The sequence below is a fragment of the Vulpes vulpes genome, chromosome 3, assembly GCF_048418805.1.
Source record: "Vulpes vulpes isolate BD-2025 chromosome 3, VulVul3, whole genome shotgun sequence".
Classification (NCBI taxonomy): Eukaryota; Metazoa; Chordata; class Mammalia; order Carnivora; family Canidae; genus Vulpes; species Vulpes vulpes.
The window spans coordinates 47716399-47737137 of record NC_132782.1 but is presented as its reverse complement, the minus strand read 5'-3'; the positions used below and the strand labels follow the sequence as shown (position 1 = coordinate 47737137).

The 20739-nt window shown below is 34.1% G+C and overlaps 1 protein-coding gene across 8 annotated transcripts in view; it reads right to left on the bottom strand.

The window, feature by feature from the left end:
* The window catches only part of IFT80 (intraflagellar transport 80), a 127801-nt gene that overhangs the window by 92652 nt on the left and 14410 nt on the right, over nucleotides 1–20739 (bottom strand). For 2 of the 8 annotated variants that reach the window (XM_026016446.2, XM_072752370.1), the window contains exons 2-5: nucleotides 20458–20540; nucleotides 17601–17822; nucleotides 8579–8689; nucleotides 7238–7306 (exon numbers count right to left, since the gene is read on the bottom strand). In XM_026016446.2, coding sequence (XP_025872231.2) covers nucleotides 7238–7306; nucleotides 8579–8689; nucleotides 17601–17822; nucleotides 20458–20494 — 439 coding nt within the window. In that variant the 5' untranslated portion in view covers nucleotides 20495–20540. Of the gene's footprint in view, nucleotides 1–7237; nucleotides 7307–8578; nucleotides 8690–17600; nucleotides 17825–20457; nucleotides 20541–20739 lie in introns of all 8 variants that reach the window. The other 6 variants (XM_072752374.1, XM_072752373.1, XM_072752372.1 and 3 more) reach the window with 4 other exon arrangements.

Below are 20739 nucleotides of genomic sequence, written 5' to 3'. Positions count from 1 at the left end.
AAAATAAGCTTATAGAGGAAAAGTTAAGCAATTCCTTAGCTATATAACATGTGGCTTTTAATCACATTGGTTCAATCAAAGAACAAATATAGGGTTATAAGAGATAAGATAATAGCTAAGTCTCATTAGTTTAATCTTCCTGTTAATATTCAAAATGGATATAAAACATCAAGAACTAGAAGTCTTCATTATATTCATCTCCTATATTTACAATAAAATGTTAAGTGTGAAACTACTGTATGTATGTTTTCTTTTCCAAAAGGAGATACATTATACAACTTCCAATTTCTTTTTTTTTTTTTTTTAATTTTTATTTATTTATGATAGTCACACAGAGAGAGAGAGAGAGGCAGAGACACAGGCAGAGGGAGAAGCAGGCTCCATGCACCGGGAGCCCGACGTGGGATTCGATCCCGGGTCTCCAGGATCGCGCCCTGGGCCAAAGGCAGGCGCCAAACCGCTGCGCCACCCAGGGATCCCCAACTTCCAATTTCTGATGAAGATCATTATTGAAAGTGAAAAGTTAGCTTCATAAAGAAAATAATAATTTGCTTTATGATGAAATCCATCCCACTTCCATTTCAAACAAATCTGTAATACTTTAAAAAATTTTTAAATATGCTTATTAAAGCACTGAATTACTCTCAATGCTACACTTCACCTTGCAAAGTCAATATGAAAATAACAACTATAGCCTTCAGATTAAATAAGTTTTCAATAAAAAGTTTAGCAAATAATGTAATGTTATTAATTCCAACATTAACCCCCCAAAATGGACAAAAAACAAAAGTAGTTTCATAATAATTAAATAATTTCTTGCTTTTTATATTGGGAATTTTTATTTATGTTCCATTTCAGTTAAGACACTCAAAAAGATCTTGTTTTTCTGACTTTGTACACTAAGATCATGTGACCTTTTTGACATTTTTTAAGAAACCACATGCACCTGGGGTTGTGTTAAATGTCAGACCCTTATCTCTCTGTAAAACAAATTATCTAAATTCTTTCAACCTGTTGAAGGCATTTTAAACCACAGAAGAGGAGACAAAAATGTATTTCGATTGTTTTAAGGAAGTACATGGCCAAATATACCATGTTTTTCACACTTATACTAAAAAGTAGCCCCTAAAAATGTTTTTGCATGTTTTTAAGAATGCTTTTGAAACAAACTCTTCACTATAACAATGAAGTATTAGCTATCTTTGCCTTGAATGCAATATAAGTCTACACTGGGTGAATATAAGGAAAGTAGTTAGAGCAAGCAGAGTCTGATACTATATAAGCACTATCTATTACCTACTACTACTAGAAATTACTTTGTAATGCAATGCAATAAGCAACCAGTTATTTATTGTGTTGTTCATCATGATAGTAGGAACTCTTTTTTTTTTTTTTTTTTGGTTGCCAAATCATCAAGAATGAAATAACCAAGAATTATTTCATTCTACTTGTAGTGATATACTAACAGTAAGTAATCAAGTGAGATTTATTCCACAAAAAAGCAACTTTTTCATTGTATACGTCACTGGGTCAGTACAGAGTAAAAACTTAAATGAATGCCTTTGTATTTTTAGTTTCTATCCTCAGCCATGTCTCCCTTGGGGATTTCAACTTCCCCTATAGCTTCACCCTTGACCTTTCTATAACTGACTCTCACAACAATATTTTAGCCTTTACCTCTAAGCCCTCATGCAGTATTTCCACTTGCCCCAAAGACTTCTTCAAACTCTACACATTCAAAACTATCATCACTCTACACATATCCCCTAGTCTATTCTTCTCTCTGAATTATTTATACCTCTTAGAGGATATCCATTCCTTTCAGCCTGTAAGAACTATTCACTTCTTTTCAACTGTAATCACTGCCTCTGTTCAAGCTTTAATGCATGCTAGTACAGAACATTCCAGGAACCTCCTTACTGGTCACCCCCATTTTTTTCATTTTTGTTATTATTTTTATTTTTTTTTGTTTAGTTGACACACAATGTTACATTAGTTTCAGGTGTACAACATAGTGATTCAACTTCTCTATGTATTATGCTATGTTCACCACAAATGTAGCTGCCATCTGTCATCATACAATGCTATTACAATATCATTGACTATATTCCCTATTTTGTGCCTTGTTCCTGTGACTGACTCATTCCATAACTGGAAGCCTGTATCTTCCACTCCTCTTCTCCCATTTTACCATATCCCTACCCACTTCCCTCTACCATCAATTTGTTATAAGGTCAGATTCTACTTTTTATTTATTCGTTTGGTTTTTAGATTCCACATATGAATGAAATCATATGGTATTTGTCTCTCTCTGACTTACTTCACTTAGCATGATACCCTCTAGACCCATCCATGTTGTCTCAAGTGACATGATCTCATCCTTTTTATGGCTGCATGATATTCTATTGTACATATATACCACATTTTCTTTATCCATTCATCTACTGATGGACACTTAGGTTGCATCTATATCATGACTATTGTAAATAAGGCTGCAATAAACATAGGGGTGCATATGTCTTTCTGAATTAGTGTTTTCGTTTTGTTTGGGTAAATACCCAATAGTAGAATTACTGGATCATATGGCATTTCTGTTTTTAAGAACCTCTATACTGTTTTCCACAGTGGCTATACTAACTTACATTCCTACCAACAGCACATGAGGATTCCTTGTTCTCCACATCCTCACCCACACTTGTTTCTTATCTTTTTTATTTTAGCCATTCTGACAGGTGTAAGGTGAAATCCCACCGTGATTTTGAATTGCATTTCCCTGATGGTGAGTGATGTTGAGATCTTTTGATGTGTCTGTTGCTGGCCACCCCATTTAATATCTATTTCCTCTAATTTATCCTACATATTACTGCTAAGTTTATGTTTCTAAGATATCTTTTTATCTCTTATTCTCCTGCTTATTTTTTTAAATTTGGTATGCTTATAGAATAAAATCAAAACCGATTCATTTAGCATCCAACATCATCAATGTCTTGGTGTCTCTGGTAATACTATCCCTCATACAGTCTACCCTCTAGCCCAAGGGTCTGCTCCCATTCACCTGACTTTCATGCCTTATGCTGTTCTGCCTCTATACCTCTGATCATCTAACTTCCTCCACAGCTCCACTCCATTGCCAACAATGCCACTTCCTTCCATGATTTCTTTATCCTTCAAAACCAAATCAAAAGATATTCTAGGGGCACCTGGGTGGCTCAGTCAGTTGAGCGTCCGATTCTTGGTTTCAGCTCAGATCATGATCTTGGGATTGTGAGATCAAGCCCCACATTGGACTCTGTGCTGAACATGGAGTTTGTTTAAGATTCTCTCTCCTTTTCCCTCTGGCCCTCCCCTCTCTCCCTCTCAGAGAGAGGAGAAAAAAAAAAAAAGATATCCCGATATTTGCCAAGAAGCCTTTCTGATACTTTCTCTCCCCTCAAAGCAATAATCTCTGCTTTCCTGTCCTTTCACAGCACCTTAGAGTAACAAAAACATCCTGCCTATGTTACAGTTATTTATATTTCCAGTTTACCTCCTTTACTAAATTCATTATAGATAGGTTCCATTTTTCTCATTCCATTCTTCCTTTTGAATACAGTGAGGGGGAAATGTCCTCAAAGGTTTATAGTATAACTCTATTCCAATTTTAGCCTATAATTAACATATACAATATAACACAATTTAGCCCATAATTAAAATACACAATGCTACACAATTATATATATATATATATATATTACACACAATTACAATTACCTCTGGTGCATATGTTATTTTTATAAGGGAAAATAACTCCTCATAGGTACCAGTAAGAATTGTTTTTAAACTAAGTCAAATTTTTTAAAAAACACAACTTGAGATTAATGCTTTCTCTGTATTAGGGGAGAAGGTGATGACCATGACTTTTTCTATCTATATATCTGGCTCCAATCATTAAAAAATGAATTCGGAGAGTGCTTGGGTGGCTAAATCAGTTAAGTGTCCAACTCTTGGTTCAGGTCAGGTCATGATCTCTTGGGTCATGAGATAGAGCCCTATGATGGACTCCATGCTCAGTGGGGAGTCTGCCTGAAGATTCTCTCCCTCTGCCCCTCCTCCTACTCATATAAATGTGTTCTCTCTCTCTAAAGTAAATGAATAAATCTCTAAAAACAAACAAATAAATAAATAAAATGCATATTTCTAAAAAAATGAATTCAGGAATTTTCTATTCATCAAAAAATATAATTAACACAAACGTAGTAAAAATTACAAGAATACTTTCAACATTGTTCACTGAATTCTAAGTTTTACAATAACTCAAACTTATATTATTTTATTTTTTGCCAAAATTTAAAATTTTTCCCCTAAAAGGAGGCAGGAGTCCCCTAACCCACCTCCTTTGGCCTCCTTACTTGAGTCTTTAGCATCCAGCTCTCAGTAGTTCATAATCAGCCCTCAAAGGTTGTAATCTCTAATAAATCAAATAAACCTTATAAATAACCACAGATTTTTTTTCCTTCCATGTTAAGATCATTATAACTTAATTTTTCCAATGATTTTTCCCAGAGATAAAACAGGAAAAGTCCATGCCTTATTAGGAAAGTGTGAGTGGCACCCACAATCAAAAACCCCAAAATCAGATGCATAGTTCTATAGTAAGTCTGTAATTCTTTTTTTTAAGCTTTTATTTATTTATTCATGAGAGACACAGAGAGAGACAGAGAGGCAGAGACATAGGGAGAAGCAGGCTCCATGTAGGAAGCCCGATGTGGGACTCGATCCCAGGACTCTGGGATCACATCCTGAGCCAAAGGCAGATGCTCAACCTCTAAGCCACCGAGGCGTCCTGTAAATCTGTAATTCTGAGTCTAAAAAAAGATATCTGATTATCTTGAAATACCAATAGGCTAACTAAAATAAGAAAATCTATATAATTTAATTTTGCTCATGAATCTCATAATTAATATAAGCCATGAATGAGGAGAATAAGTAAGATTCAAATAAGATAAAAATGATCAGCCCTGGGCAGACCGGTGGCTTAGTGGTTTAGCGCTGCCTTCAGCCGAGGGCCTGATCCTGGAGACCCGGGATTGAGTCCCATGTCGGGCTCCCTGCATGGAGCCTGTTTCTCCCTCTGCCTCTGTCTCTGCCTCTCTGTCTCTCTCTGTGTCTCTCATGAATAAACAAATAAAATCTTTAAAAAAAAAAAAAAAGATCAGCCCTTTCAAAGCCATTTGATGCTAAGAAAATTACAGCAATGTAGCATGCCAATGGAAAATATCATTACATGATATGATGAAGACATAATAAAATTACCTATATCATATGACCTAATCAGTATTTTAGCTTTTTAAGAGAACTTATTTACCCATCTATTTGGAAGGAAGAAAAAAGGGTATCATCCATCCCTCTCCAAAATAAACATCATATACAAAAACTAATTCAAAATGGATTGTAGGGAATCCCTGTGTGGCTCAGTGGTGTGGCGCCTGCCTTCAGCCCAGGGCATGATCCTGGATTCCCAGGATCAAGTCCCACATCGGCTCCCTGCATGGAGCCTGCTTCTCCCTCTGCCTGTGTGTGTGTGTGTGTGTGTGTGTGTGTGTGTGTGTGTGTGTGTCTCTGTGTCTCTCATGAATAAATGAATAAAATCTTTGAAAAAAAAATGGATTGTAAACCTAAATGTGAACACTGAAACTATAAAACTGTTAAAAGAAAATAGAGGTCTAAATCTTCATGACTTTCAATTAGGCAATGGATTCTTAGATATGACACCAAAAGCAGAAGCAGAGAAAAAAAATGGATAAATTGAATTTCATCAACATTTCTGTGCCTCAAATATTAACCTCAGGAGATAACTACTACCAGGTATTATTTATGGTTACCTAGATAACCACTACCTAGTATTTATGGTTACCCTTTGCTAAAATTTAGCTAATGTGTAGCTAAAGAAATATAACTATTTCAACACTATCCTAAGAGTAAACATGACTTAAAAAATGAAATCTGGAAATTTTTGGAAGTCTGTTACTAGAGATGCTTCACAATATGACTTTATCATATAATTCTGAAGAATAATCTGCTACCTATCTATGAAGATCAACTTATACATGTTCAGGTCAAAATGAAAACTGCTTTACTATTCCCACATAAAATCTAATTAGGAAAATAAATCTGCTACATACACAGGGGCACCTGAGTGGCTCAGTCAGTTAAGTGGCTGCCTTCAGCTCAGGTCATGATCCCAAGGTCTTGGGATGGAGCCCTGCATTGGGTACCCTACTAGATGGCCAGCCTGCTTTTCTCTCTCACCACTTGTAGTCTCTAGCATGCTCTCTCTCTCTCTCTCTCTCAAAATAAAATCTTTAATAAAATAAATCTGCTACACACACACACACACACACACACACACACACACACAAAAAAAAACCCATATGTAATCTGAATCCCAATAGGAATGACCACCAGATTGACTTTATGGACATTTCTTTCCAACTAACATGGAAAACTGAGACCCTGCTCTAAGTAGTTATACTCTACCAAGTTTTGGATCATCAGGGTATCTGTTCCCCTCCATTAGTATAGATATCGAATATATAATACAATGCAGAAAGGGTGATAATATTATGAGGTTATTAGGACTTTTTAAATTAGGAGTTACTTTCAATATTTCTATTACTATTATTTACTTAACTATACATTCCATCCTATTCCAGAGATGCTATATGTTCATAATACATGCATGTATATGCTCATAAGGATTCAGAATAATTTTGAAAAGAATCCTCAGCCTTTAACTGCATTTATATACTCACTAAAATAGAATAAGCCCTTGAGTGTTTCTTATATTTCTTGACTCAAATAATACAGTTACCATGGAATATCAGGCAACATGGAAAATAAAAGGAAAAAGAATAAACAGAAACGAGAGATTTCAAGATGCCTGGGTGGCTTAGTTGGTTAAGCATCCAACTCTTGATTTCAACTCAGGTCATGATCTCCAAGACATGAGATCAAGCCCTGAGTCAGGCTTCCTGCTCAGTGGGGAGTCTGCTGGGATTCTCTCCTTCTCCCTCTGCCCCTCCCCTCTGTTCATGTGCATGCATGCATGGTTTCTCTCAAATAAGTAAATAAATAAAATCTTAAAAAAAAAAAAGGAGAGAGAGATTTCAAGTTTTGAATCTTACCTAAATCAGTCTTAGGAACTATAATAGTTTTTAAAGGGAACTATTAAGATATCTTATTTGATTATTACACATACCTTGCTGAGCTAAAGTTGATCTTAGCATCCCAGTCTTTGACCAGATTTTTATTTGTCCATCTTCTCCAACTATAAAGAGAAAAATAATTGATATTTTTATCTATAGGAAATAAATTTAAACATGAAATTCACATATAAAAATCAGTATATCTATATTAATAAATATTTAAAATTCAGACACAATTTACTCATTAGGTGACAGTGCTTCATAACTGTAGAATTTAATTGAAATTGCTTTGAAATAATTTTATCAGAGAAGCCTAACTCCCATGCCAAAAATTTTTATCTTTTTCCTTTAATCTTAGATTTATGAGTATATTATTCAAATAATGCTATCATTTTCACTGAAATCTTCATCCTAGAATTCTAAGAAAAGTGCTTTCAGTACAATAAGAAGAGTTGCAGGCAAATTCTCCAGTGAGTTAAGCTATCCAACATTTTGAATCTGAGACAGAACCACCCAGCTAAATAAAGTTGTTCCTTGTTCCACAGAAACTGTGAGATAATACATGTTTATTATCTTAAGCCATTATCTTTTAGGGTTATTTGTTAGACAACATTAGATAAATAATAACACAGCTGAAGATGAGACTACTTACAACAGGGCAGGAGGTGGGAGAATGACGGAATGAAGGTAAAGTTCAGTTAAATAAGAATATTTTGATATTTAAAATTTAAAGAACTACAACTTTCATTTACCCCATAATTAGCCATTTCAAAAGCCTTGACAGAACATTCTCCATAAGTCATAAATGAAAACTAATAATTAATATGACTTTCTGAATTATAACATTACCTACCAGCTTAGTTCAATGCTGTGCCAATTATATGTTCTTAAACAATGAAATACATTATTACTAAAGAAAATATTCTGATTCTGTGAAAATTTTTCTTTAAAAAATGTACTTAAAGGATGCCTAGATAGATCAGTGGTTGGGCGCCTGCCTTAGGCCCAGGGTGTGACCCTGGAATCCTGGGATTGAGTCCTACATCGGGCTCCCTGCATGGAGCCTGCTTCTCCCTCTGCCTATGTCTCTGCCTCTCTCTTTCTGTGTCTCTCATGAATAAATAAATAAAATCTTTAAAAAAATAAAATTAAAAATGTATTTAAAATGTCATTTTTGGGGATCCCTGGGTGGCATAGCGGTTTGGCGCCTGCCTTTGGCCAGGGCGCGATCCTGGAGACCCGGGATCGAATCCCACGTCGGGCTTCTGGTGCATGGAGCCTGCTTCTCCCTCTGCCTGTGTCTCTGCCTCTCTCTCTCTCTCTCTGTGACTATCATAAATAAATTAAAAAAAAAAAAAGCTTTAAAAAAAATGTCATTTTTGCAGACAGCTTACCTGTAACTAATGCTGTTCCTTCATAATTCCATCTTCCTGCAAGAACTGCTCCACAGTGAGCTTCTACGCTCTTTTCCACTCTTCCTAACTTAGAAATTAGATGAAATTTACCTAAAAGAAATTATACTTGAGAAATCTATTTGAATTTACTCAATCAAAACGAATGAGGGGTGGTAGAAAGGGAGGTGGGCGGGGGGTGGGGGTGACTGGGTGACAGGCACTGAGGGGGGCACTTGATGGGATGAGCACTGGGTGTTATGCTGTATGTTGGCAAATGGAACTCCAATAAAAAATAAATTAAAAAAAAAAGAATTTACTCAATTAGTATCTGAATTACTCAACAAGTATCTGTTGAGTGCCTACTACTAGACTAGTTAGCATAGTGCTAGGCACTGGAGACTAAGGACAAATAATATTCCTATTCAAATAATTGTTCCTACTCTCAAGGAAAAAATAAATCCATTGGAAAATAGGCAGGAAAACAAAATTATAAAACCTTGAAACAAGTGGTGTAATAAAGTATGTATATGATGCTACAGTAGATCAGAAAAACAATAAATCTCTTCTGGGATATGGTCAGAGGGGCTGAGAAGCAGAGTTTTGCAATCTTGGTGGGGGGTGTTTGTGGTTTTTCTTGGCAAGCTATAGAAAAGCTGGAAAAGGTGTAGAGAATAGGAACTAGGAAAGTTAAATGGTGTTAAAAAATAAACTGAGGCAAGGGCACCTGGGTGGCTCAGTGGGTTAAGTATCTGACTCTTGATTTCAGCTCAGGTCATGATCTCAGGATCATAAACTGAGTCCTACATTGGGCTCTATCCTTGGCCTGGAGCCTCCTTAAGATTCTCTCTCTCTACTCCTCCTCCCCACCTCCAATCTCATTAAAAAAAAAAGATTCTCTCTTTCTCTATGCCCCTCCTCTCCTTTCTCCCTCTCTAAAAATAAAAAATAAATAAACTAAGGCCTACCAAAAAATTTTAAGAGTTTATTTGAACAAAAATTTTCCAATTGGGCAATACTAAACCATAAGTGGTAAAGAAGGGGCTTTATCAATAGGAGTTCAGGGAGAGACTTTTATAGAGAAAAGGTAGAAGCAAAGTAAGGAAATTATTGATTGGCTATAGCCTAAGGCCTAGTTGGCTATTTGTGACTGGTTGTCCTTAGGTTTCAATTTCAAAACCTTGAAGCATTTACAGACTGAGATTTTGATTTGCTCACACTGGCCAAAGGCTTTAGGGCCATCTGTTTAATGGCCATGTTGTTTAATTAATTTAACAATTTATAATTCCAAATTTTATAATACTTGCCTTAAAAGATTTCATATTGTGCCAGGCTCTAGGTAGAAAAAAAGGAGCAGGCTACTTGGTTGCTAGCCTCAAAAAGTTCACACACATATAGGTAAAAAGTAAAAACTTACAACTGTAAAGGACTTAAGCAAACTAAGGATTCTCAATGGGACAAATCAACTGTGCAAAGAATAAATGCTACATAAAGCTGAGAAAAGATCAGTGTAGTTTTAAATAATCATGAAATCTAGGAATATATATAGCTCATAATAAAATAACTAAGTACAGTGAAATTAGAAACTTCCCCCAAATCAATATATATATATGTTTTAATATATATACTTACACATATATATTAAAACATATATATATATAGATATACATATATATTAAAAATATATATATTTCAAAGTAAAAAAATAATGTGGCTATCTCATCAAATTTTGACTCAGAGAATTTATTTTGTTTGAATTCACTTTCAACCTAAGGCTTTTCAAGACTGGCTTAATATTAACACTTCATTAAAAATATATCTAAGTCAGATGCTTGAGATAGCTTTAAAACATTTCTCTGGAAAACTCTTACAGAGTAAGATACAGATGGCTTTGAAACATTTAACACCCAGCACCCTGTGGTTATTTCTGTAACCATCTACCCATTCTTACTAACAAAGTCATTACCTCTTTTTTTTACACACAGTGCAAATTATTTGCAGCTCTGTTGGCTATGATCCCTGATCTGTATCAGGGCAGGGGGCCATGTCTTAGTCATATTTTTATTTGCAATAGTGTGTTTACATAATCAGCATTTGTTAAATTTAACCAACTCAGTAACTATCTCCTAACTTAAAATAAATAAATAAATAAATAAATAAATAAATAAATAAATAAATAATAAAAAAGACTGCACTGACATTCTTTTTTTCTCATTCCATTCAATAGCTTTCTTTTCTCATCATTCATTTTCTAGGCTCTCTACAATAAGCTACTCTTCTCCTTCATCTAACTACCCACTAGCAGCATCTACTTTTCCTCATACCTTCCTTTTAACTTTATATTTATTGCTGGGTCATTTTTTAATGTAATGAGATTACTATGAGTTCAACTGTTATTACTTAACTGTTATTATTCAACTCTGAATAAGATTACGCTGAATTCAATGTTATTATATAATAGTATTATTATATTCTGAATTCAACTTGAAATTAATTGGGATATACTTTTTTAATGCATTGCTTTACAGAGAAAACGCAAGGGGGAAAAAATCTCAAAAGAGGAAACTAAAGATGACATAGAGTAAGAGGAAAGCTAATCCTGTGGCCATTGTTTACTTTATCCAGGTCTGTTCTCACTAAATGTTAGCATATTGCCTAGCACAGAATATCCACATAATAAACAACTGTTGCATAAAATGAATGAGTCCATCACCAAAGAGATTAACCAATTAACTCTTAAATCAGAAATGAAAGATCCAGAAATTTCCTTTCAATTTATTCCACATTTGAGAAATTGTATTTATTTAGATCATTGATTTTTTTTTATCCTAAATTACCTAATACTGATTTTCTGATAAGTGCTAAAATTATTCTTGCTTCCTATGACCTCACAGAAGACACATACTACGACAGCTAGGGTCAGCTCTTTGCATAGATTTGGCACTCAATAAATCTATTTTGTCTAGGTACATATTGCTTGAGTACTACACCCACCAAAAAGCATAAATATAAAATTACATATATCAGTATTTTTATTTATTAAAAAATGTTCTAAGTAGTATTCATACCCAAAGTGGGTCTTGAACCCAAGATCCTGATCAAGAGTTGTGAGCTCTACCAATTGAACTGGCCAGGTGCTCCCATATTGTAAATATTTTAAGCCCTAAATTATCCATTTAACTATTTTGTTTCTTCTCTCCAACTTTTCTATAATCTTTAAAAGTGCAAGACTCAAACTACAGATCAATTTATTTCTAATTATTTGCAGGAGTGGTGTTGAGAAGAGAATATAATTGATACAGTTATATTAATATATTGATTTATTGAACAAAAAATAGATTTAGAAAACAAACATGGATATTTAAATTCTGAGGTACAAAATTAACCTTTTGTTCGTTAAAGAAAACAAAACTTTTTTAAAAGAGGGAAATGTTATAAAAGAGAAAAAGAACAGAGGAAACATTAAAATTATATAAAACACATTTCTTAAGGTTAGAAATGCCTTAGGAAATGTCCATGGAAACATGAAAGGGCTTGGAATAGGGTGTTAGGAAAAAGGACACAAGAGCACTTTTGCAGACTTTTAATAGCAGAAATGATTTGGCAGATGGTTGCAAAAAGCCACAGAGATCTGTAACAAACTACTAACTTATGATAAAAAGAAATGAACACACAAATTCTTTTTAAAGTGGGATTTTTACGTAGACATATTAACTAATACACTATGGGACTTCTTTTAAGATATCTAATACAATGTATTAAAAAAACTCATCCATCTTTCAGTAAATATAATGTAAGGAGAATTTAGCAGCTTTACCAAAGATTTTATACCAGAATTCCTTTACATGGCAGCTCCTCTAACACATTTTACATAATTCAATTATTTTTTAAATGTAAATCTTTTACTACAGTGTCAACTATCTCTTCTAAAAAGTAATATACAGCTGCATGAAATATTCAAAAAGTAGTAGTAATGTTGGAGAGAATTATTGGTAAGACAAAATACTTGGCAAAAGTCTATGTATTTCAAGAACTTCCATCAACTCTCAGGGATCTCTTTTAGAATGTTACACTGTACAGAAGAGGGACTCAAAAACTGTAACCCTTTTGTGCGGACTTTGGGGAAGAAAAATCAAGAGGAGAAAGTTGGTGGCAACTAGAAAAGAGAACCTCCTGAGCAGTAAATTAAATTCTGAGGAAAAATTTAAGAATTGGGTTATCATACAAAATGAAAAAAGTCCTAGAGATCTGCTGTACAATGTTGTGTTATAGTTAGTAATACCACACTATATATTTAAAAACTTATTAATAGGCTAGATTTTTTGTTATGTGTTTTTTTAACCAGAACAGTATTTTTTTTTTAAGTACTGGGTTATCAAAGAATACAGCTGTGATATATAAAATGACTTCAGATGTTTATCCGGCAGCAAACACCTTGACCACCTCCCACTACTTTCTTCTGTCTTAAACATTTCTTTTTTTATTTCTGGATGCTCTTTTCTACCTTATCCATTTCTTTTTTTTGATCTATCATACTTTTTCCAGTCTATCACAAGTTCCTAGATATCCCTCATCCTAGCTTAGAAGAAAATACTCAACTATTCTGCTTTGGTTCTCAGGTCTTCCCACATCTAGCTGTGGCATGTAATGTTATTTGTTTTTTTATGCAATAAAAATTAAATTAAATGCTATAGTTTCTCAAGAGTCATAGGGGCACCTGGGTGGTTCAGTCAGTTGGCATCAGCTCATGATCCCACTGTTTTGGGATCTAGCCCCCTATCCAGCTCCATGTTCAGTGGGGAGTCTGCTTCTCCCTTTCCCTCTGTTCTGACCCACCCCACCCTGCTCCTGTGTGCTCTCTCATATGTGCTCTCTCATGCTCTGCTCTCTCTCTCTCTCTCAAATAAATAAAATCTTATTTTTAAGTCAATATATTTATACTTATATATTTAAATAAATTTCACAAATTTATCTTTTAAATTACATGCTTACATTAAATTTTTTCCCTAGCAGAAAGTGTTTTCTCTAAGGCCAATTTGAAATAGAGACCCAAGCAATTATTCTTTAGTTGAGTGTAATTAAGTGATCTTAATTCAGAGAAACACTCAGACAACATAAATTATCAAGACTTATAACATTTATTGTCCATATGCACCAGATAAAAGTCAATTCTCACATACTATTAAGTTTAAAAAGGAAAATGCAAAGAAAATATATGGTATGACTCTGTGTAATACAGAAGATGAAATGAGAAAATATGCCTGTATCTGTTTATTTTTGCCAAAAGAAACACAGAAAGGATAAACCAGAACCAAAGAGATTGTTTACCTATAGGGAGTAAATAGAAATAGGGTGTATGGGATTGAGTGGGTAGGAGTGGTGACAGAGCTTTGAGTATTTTTTTTAATATAGCATTGTCTTTGTGGAACCATCCCTGTTAATGTTTTACATATTCAAAAATAATCAAATCAACAAGGATGGAGGAGAAAGGAAAACTTAAGTAAAAAACAAACACAAATAATACATTTAACTATATTCTAGATGAATAACATGGCAGTTAAGGAAGGGGGAAATGCAAGTAACTTTTGAACACAGGACTTTGACTCTATACACTCAGTATAAAGATAAAAGCAAAAGTTAATAATATTAAACTAAAAAATAATAATAATATTAAACTCCAGTTTTTTGAAGTAGTATAATTAGCTATTCTGAAGCGATCTATGTGTATTATAGAATTGAACAAGTGAGTAAATATATTGAGAATAACAGGCTCCCTCACTGTTTCTAAGTATGGAAAAGAGAAAGACTAGAATTAACCCTGTGATGTTGAATTGGTGGCATCAGAATGAACTCATGGTTTTTAGTATGGAAAGGAAGCAAGGAGAAAGGGGGAAGAAAGGAAAAGGAAGGAAAGAAAAGGGAGGGGGAAAAGGGAGGAAGAAAGAGAAAGAAATAGCTGTAGATATATTTCTTAATATATATTTATATCCCTATTTCTTAGCTCTCTGAAGGACCTTGATATACAGCATTGTTAGCATTCTCATCTTGTTTTTAAAATACTAATAAGCACCAAGAAAAGAACAGGTCTTCTTGGAGAAATGGATGATTTAAGGGCTGGAACTGGGAAAACACAAGATAAGCCCTAAACATCTTGTGCCAGCAAAGAAGTGCTCAAAAATGATGAGGAAACATTACCCCACCTCCAAAAAATTCACTGGAGCTGGCTAGATGGGGTTCCACTGGCCAAATCTGGGACAATTTTCACAACAAAATCAAAAAATTATAACAGCAGGATACTAAAAAAATAAAATAAATATCTATGACTCTAATCTGACATGATTAAGCAAAAAAATGGGTAGGAGAGGGGAGACTCTTCCTTGCAGCAGAACATCAACTAATCAATATGGAAAGAATTACGGAGTTTGAAAAAAAAAAAACCCACCATTTGGCAACCATCTGAGTAATAATGATTCAGCCGAATATCAACAATAAATGCTAAAATAGTAGGAGGAAGTTTAAGGAGGAAGAGAATATTTTTACATAGTTTGAAAGTATCTGTTCACAAATTTTTTATTGAAAGGTAAAAATAGTAACTTCACAGTGGATTAATTTAGTGAATACAACCTTCCAAAGTAATCAAAGTTAACATCACTAATAATGGGTCAAACCAGCATCATTAATCTCTCAATCTGATGCCCTAATTATTGCTTTAAAAAATGTGCAAGCAAAACCTAATTATGAGGAAATATCAGACAAACACAAATTGCGGGACTCTCTATAAAGAAAAAACAGGGTTTGTTTTTTTTTTTTTGAAAAAACAGGTTTGTATTATTCAAAACTGTCAAGGTCATAAAAGAAAGGCTGAGGAGACTCCAGATTAAAGAAAGTTAGAGAGATATGCCAAAAGCAATGTGTTATTCTGTACCAGAAAAAAACAAATTTCTATAAAAGATGTTATTAGGACAATTGTTAAATTTTTATATGAACTGTACATTTAATATAACATCAATGTTAAATTTCCTGATTTTGATCAATATTTTGTAGTTACATAACAGAAAATCCTCGGGGTGCTTGGGTGGCTCAATCAGTTAAGCATCTGTGTTCAGCTCAGGTCATGATCCCAGGGTCCTGGGATCAAGCCCTGCATCAGACTCCCAGCTCAGCATGGGAGCCTGCTTCTCTCTCTCCCTCTGTCCCTGCTTGTGGATTCTCTCTCTTGCTCACTCTCAATCTCTCAAATAAATAAATAAAATCTTTAAAAAAAAAAAAAAACAGAAAATCCTCATTCTTGGGAAATGCACTTAAGTATTTATGGTAAAAGGGGCATGTCACACGTCTATAAGTCTATAAATTACCCTTAAATATTTAGGAGGAAAATATGTGTGTGTGTGTGTGTGTGTGTGTGTGTGTAGAGAAGAGGGGTAGGGAAAGAAGCAGAGAGCCACTGATAAAGTACATGGGATAAAATGCTAACAATTAATGAATTTGGATAAAGGATATGCAGGATTTATTTGTATAATCTGTACACCTTTTGGTAAATGTGAAATTATATAAAAAGTTTCGTGTTTTTTTTTTAAGTCAACCTTTCATTTTATCATCTGAGATAAGCCAAATTCTAGCTAGATTGACTCTAGCTCACTTAGAGTCAATCTTCTAAGTGCCAACTGCTTTCACACACTATCTCACTTAATCAAGACTCAGAAAAATCAGGTTAAAAAAAACTATGGTAAATTCTATCTCCAAAGAAGTGGAATCTGATTTGATACTTTGCCATAACATCCCTTCTCTCTTCTGGTTACAAAAGCCCTCTTCTCTCTTTCCCTTTCCATGGTGGCCTGAGGCCTGCTATGCTCAGTCAATGTCTCATTCCCTTGACTAAAATGATTCTCTCATGGGCGTATAACCCAAGCTCGATCAGGACTCTCTGAAACTTGTCTGCAAGAGATACTGAGGAAGAAGCACTTTCTCTGCTGACATTTCTTTTCTAGGATGAGCCTTGGGCTCCTGGCTGCTACTATGCTCACCTTGGATGGAGAGAGCCCATCCAAGAGATGGTGAGAACGGGGGCTAATGCAGCTGTATTTGGAGATCTACCCCTGGAGTTACGTGAACCCAAAAAACCCCATCTGTGCATATATTACCCAAGTAAGTTTCCACTACTTTTGATGGATGTATCAAATCGACATAGTAGATATAATGTAATACAGACAAAAACAGCTCACATTATTTCTAAAATAAAATCATTCCCTCAAAAAAGAAGAAAAATAATGCTTTTTATCCAACAGTAATAAAGCTACAGTCATATTAAATAAATCTCCAACTATGTTAAGTGGAAATCAACATGTACTAGAAAATAAAGACAATATCTAATGGCTTACCAAATGTTGCATGGTGTCCATATTTTCACGTGGTTTCCAATTTTTTTAGTGTGGTTATGTTATAAAGTAAAATTTGATGAAATTAGAAACTAAAACTGAGAAAAGCTTAATAACTATTTTCTGTGAGATGACCGAAAAAGTAAAGCTGAAAGCTCAGATTAAATCCCAGGATATGCCAGCTTAATTCACTTCCTTCCATGACCATATAGCTTTATAGCCTAAACACAAACCAAATGACTACAAAGAATATAGATTAAATATGTGTAGATGGGATCCCTGGGTGGCGCAGCGGTTTGGCGCCTGCCTTTGGCGCAGGGCGCGATCCTGGAGACCCGGGATCAAATCCCATATCAGGCTCCCGATGCATGGAGCCTGCTTCTCCCTCCGCCTGTGTCTCTGCCTCTCTCTCTCTCTCTCTGTGACTATCATAAATAAATAAAAATTAAAAAAAAAAAAAAAAAAAACACTTCTCTTTAAAAAAAATAAATAAATAAATAAATAAATAAATAAATAAATAAATATGTGTAGATGAAGGTATGCAGATCTAGAAATATTGGCTTTGTAAAACAACTAAAAGCATAAGTCATACTAATAGACTATGTCTTTTAAATACAAAGATGAGTGTATGATATTTATTAAAAACTTACCATCAGAACTTGTGAGGACAAAGCTTTCTGCTTGAGTTTGTTTCTTTATGCCTAAACTTTTTGGAAACCAGTGAAGATCTATTGGGTAAATATCATCAGGAAGCTTTACTATTTGACTTGTTTCACCAGTTAACAAGTTCCACTTCACTATCTGATGATCATCACTACATGAATACAGTTCTTCAGCAGTAGTCCAGCCCACACAGCTTACTAATTCTTGATGTGTCACCGTGTTAAGGAGACATAAAATGAAAAATCCTTAAATCTTAATAAATAAAATAATTTGCAGATGTAGGTTATAAGAATAAGATAAAATAGGGTCAAATATTTCAAGCTTCTAAATATGCTTTTCATTTCATGACTTTCATATTTTTCCCATATAAAGGAAAATAACATCAAGACAGTTGTAAGAAGAATGGAGAGCAAGAAATCCACATGGCAAAGAGGAAAAAAAGAAAGATCTGGCAACATGAAAAATCTTAAGTTGTGTTACAAAATATTCCATAAATAAGGTGAAAAGATACACAAAAACACCTAACAAATCGAAAGGTAGGAAAGAATATACACTTAACTGTTGGGAGATAGGTGAAAAGAAAAGGGAACTATAGTTTTTAAATCTACGTAGATCCATAATATTTAAGTCATTAGAATAAATATGTATTATTTTGATAAGTTAAAACAATCAAAGTGTTAAAAGAAGACTAAATTCTAACAGTAATATACCTGCTTAAATCATACATTATAATCACAATTTACCTAGGAAAAAACCTACAGCTTAACTGCCAAAACTAAAATCTTACCATACTTTTTGACATTAAACTCAGGAAACAATTCAACTATAATTTACAACATCTACATGATGCACAGCAGTGGATAAGGTATGAACTCTAAAATTCCTACTTTATTTAACCTATTTTTCTCGGTCTCTGATTTATCAGAATTTCTAGAAATTGAGGAGCTCAACTAGCCCTCTCTTCCTCCACCAGAACTGGCTGGTTACCCTAGCAGAACCGTGTGTATAGAGAAGGCATTTCAGTTTGTCATTTACGAGGAACCTTTCTCTTGTTTATATCTGGGTATCTATATTACCAGCTCCTTCCTAGTTGGGTTGTTTGTTCTCCTGTTGTTTTTGTATAATCCTTTTACTTCCTTCTCCTCACTAGTGCTTTCTACTGGCTTATTTCAGCAATCAAAAAACTCTAAGGAAAAAGAAAGAAACGATGTGCCCTAGTATTCTGGAATGTTCTAAGATTTGTTTAATACTTCAAAATGATAGACTAAGCAAATAACCAAAAAGGTAAAAGAGAAATTATAGGCAGATCTTAAAAGTCTGCAAAAATAGATAATAAAGTAGCATTGGAATATTCAGCATATAATCTAAACAAAAGGACTGCAATATCCTGAGACCATTACTGAAAAATTGTTCCAATATAATTGCTATAACCTAAACAATGCTAAGTAAAACCTAACATTAGAAAGGGAGAATGTTAGATAAAACCAAGAAAGGAAAAAATATACAGGCACATACACACACACATAACACACATCCATTCCAAAACAAAAAACAGCATGTTTATCCTTACATAAATTGCTGTAAGTACATATCACATGTGTGTGATGTATCTTATGGCTAAGATATCTTAGTCATATCTAAGACTATGGGAGAAATGAGGGACTCGCAGATTAAAAAGTTGAAAAAACTGCTATTATTCTTCAAGTTGAAATGGTAAAAGCAGACAATGGACACAGCTGCAATCTGTAAGGGGGATGCCTGGGTGGTTCAGTGGTTGAGTGTCTGCCTTCGGCTCAGGGCGTGATCCCAGAGTTCTGGGCTCCCTGCTCTGCTTCTCCCTCTGCCTATGTCTCTGCCTTCTCTCATGAATAAATAAATAAAATCTTAAAAAAAAAAAAGAAATCTGTAAGACTGTATATGGCATGAGGGCACTTTTGGAAAAGACAGTAAATATGATATAAGGAGAATTAAAAGGAATTAGATCTTCACTCTAAGGGCAAAATAAGTAAGATAAGATAATATAAATTTTAAAACTTTGATCAAACGTCTAAACAGTGCTTTGTTATCTCCTATGAAGGACCACATTTTTCTCTATTTCAAATATATCGCAGATCAACATATTATAAGATAAAATAAAAATGAATTATTAGAAAAATGATCTTATATTTGGGTGTTGTGACAATGTCAAATTGCTACCAAAATTTCTTACCTCTTACTTTCTAATTTCTGTACTTTACCTTCACAGACCTGCAATGAAGTCTACAGTTGATTCTTACAGAAGCACTAATCTAAATAACTAAGAATGAAGGTAGAGAGACCTGTCATATCTTCTTGACACATAATTAGGTATTCCTGTTACCAAAATATAGGGTCGTGCATTTGAGAAAATATTTACAATAGCTACCTTCCCACATGAAATAATAGAGGCCTGACTGCTCAGATTTCCCCAGCTTATCCTCCACTTTATCGTGAGTATGAAGAAATAGAGCAGAACTCAATGAAAACACACTAGATCGCATTAGCAAAGAAATTATTTGGTTTAAAAAAAAAATCTGCTCTTTAAGATCCTAGTAGACTAAACAAAAACTATGTTTTATGTACTTAAGCACAGTACTTAAGTAGAGTAAGAAAAATGTCAATAAGAATTTGAAAGTAAGATTTAGAGCAAATAGTTTGCTTTGGAAAATTACCTCTAACACATGATCTCAAATATTTCAAAAACAATTTGGCTAAATTACCATTAAAAGGATGAAAAAAATCCACTAACTAGAATACAAAATAGAAAACTTTAACAATACTCTAGTAAGATGATCACAATAAGGTTTATAAGCATTAAAAGGATATGTTTTGGTTCTTTTAAAAGAGATATCTTCAGTCTCATGTCTCCACTTTCAGCAATATTTTAAAATGCAACTTGATTGTATTCACTGTAAAAATAAAAGGGGAAAAATATAAAATCTTCATTACAAACACCTGTACACAAAAAAATAAAGGCAAGCAAAACATCTTAGCACTCCAAAGACAATGAAACACCTTTAACACTGTTGGCATTAAATACATGGAAAGAATAAAACTAGTCAGTGTGTTAATCCTGCCAAGGAGTGACTGGAAGCCTTGGGTTGCACT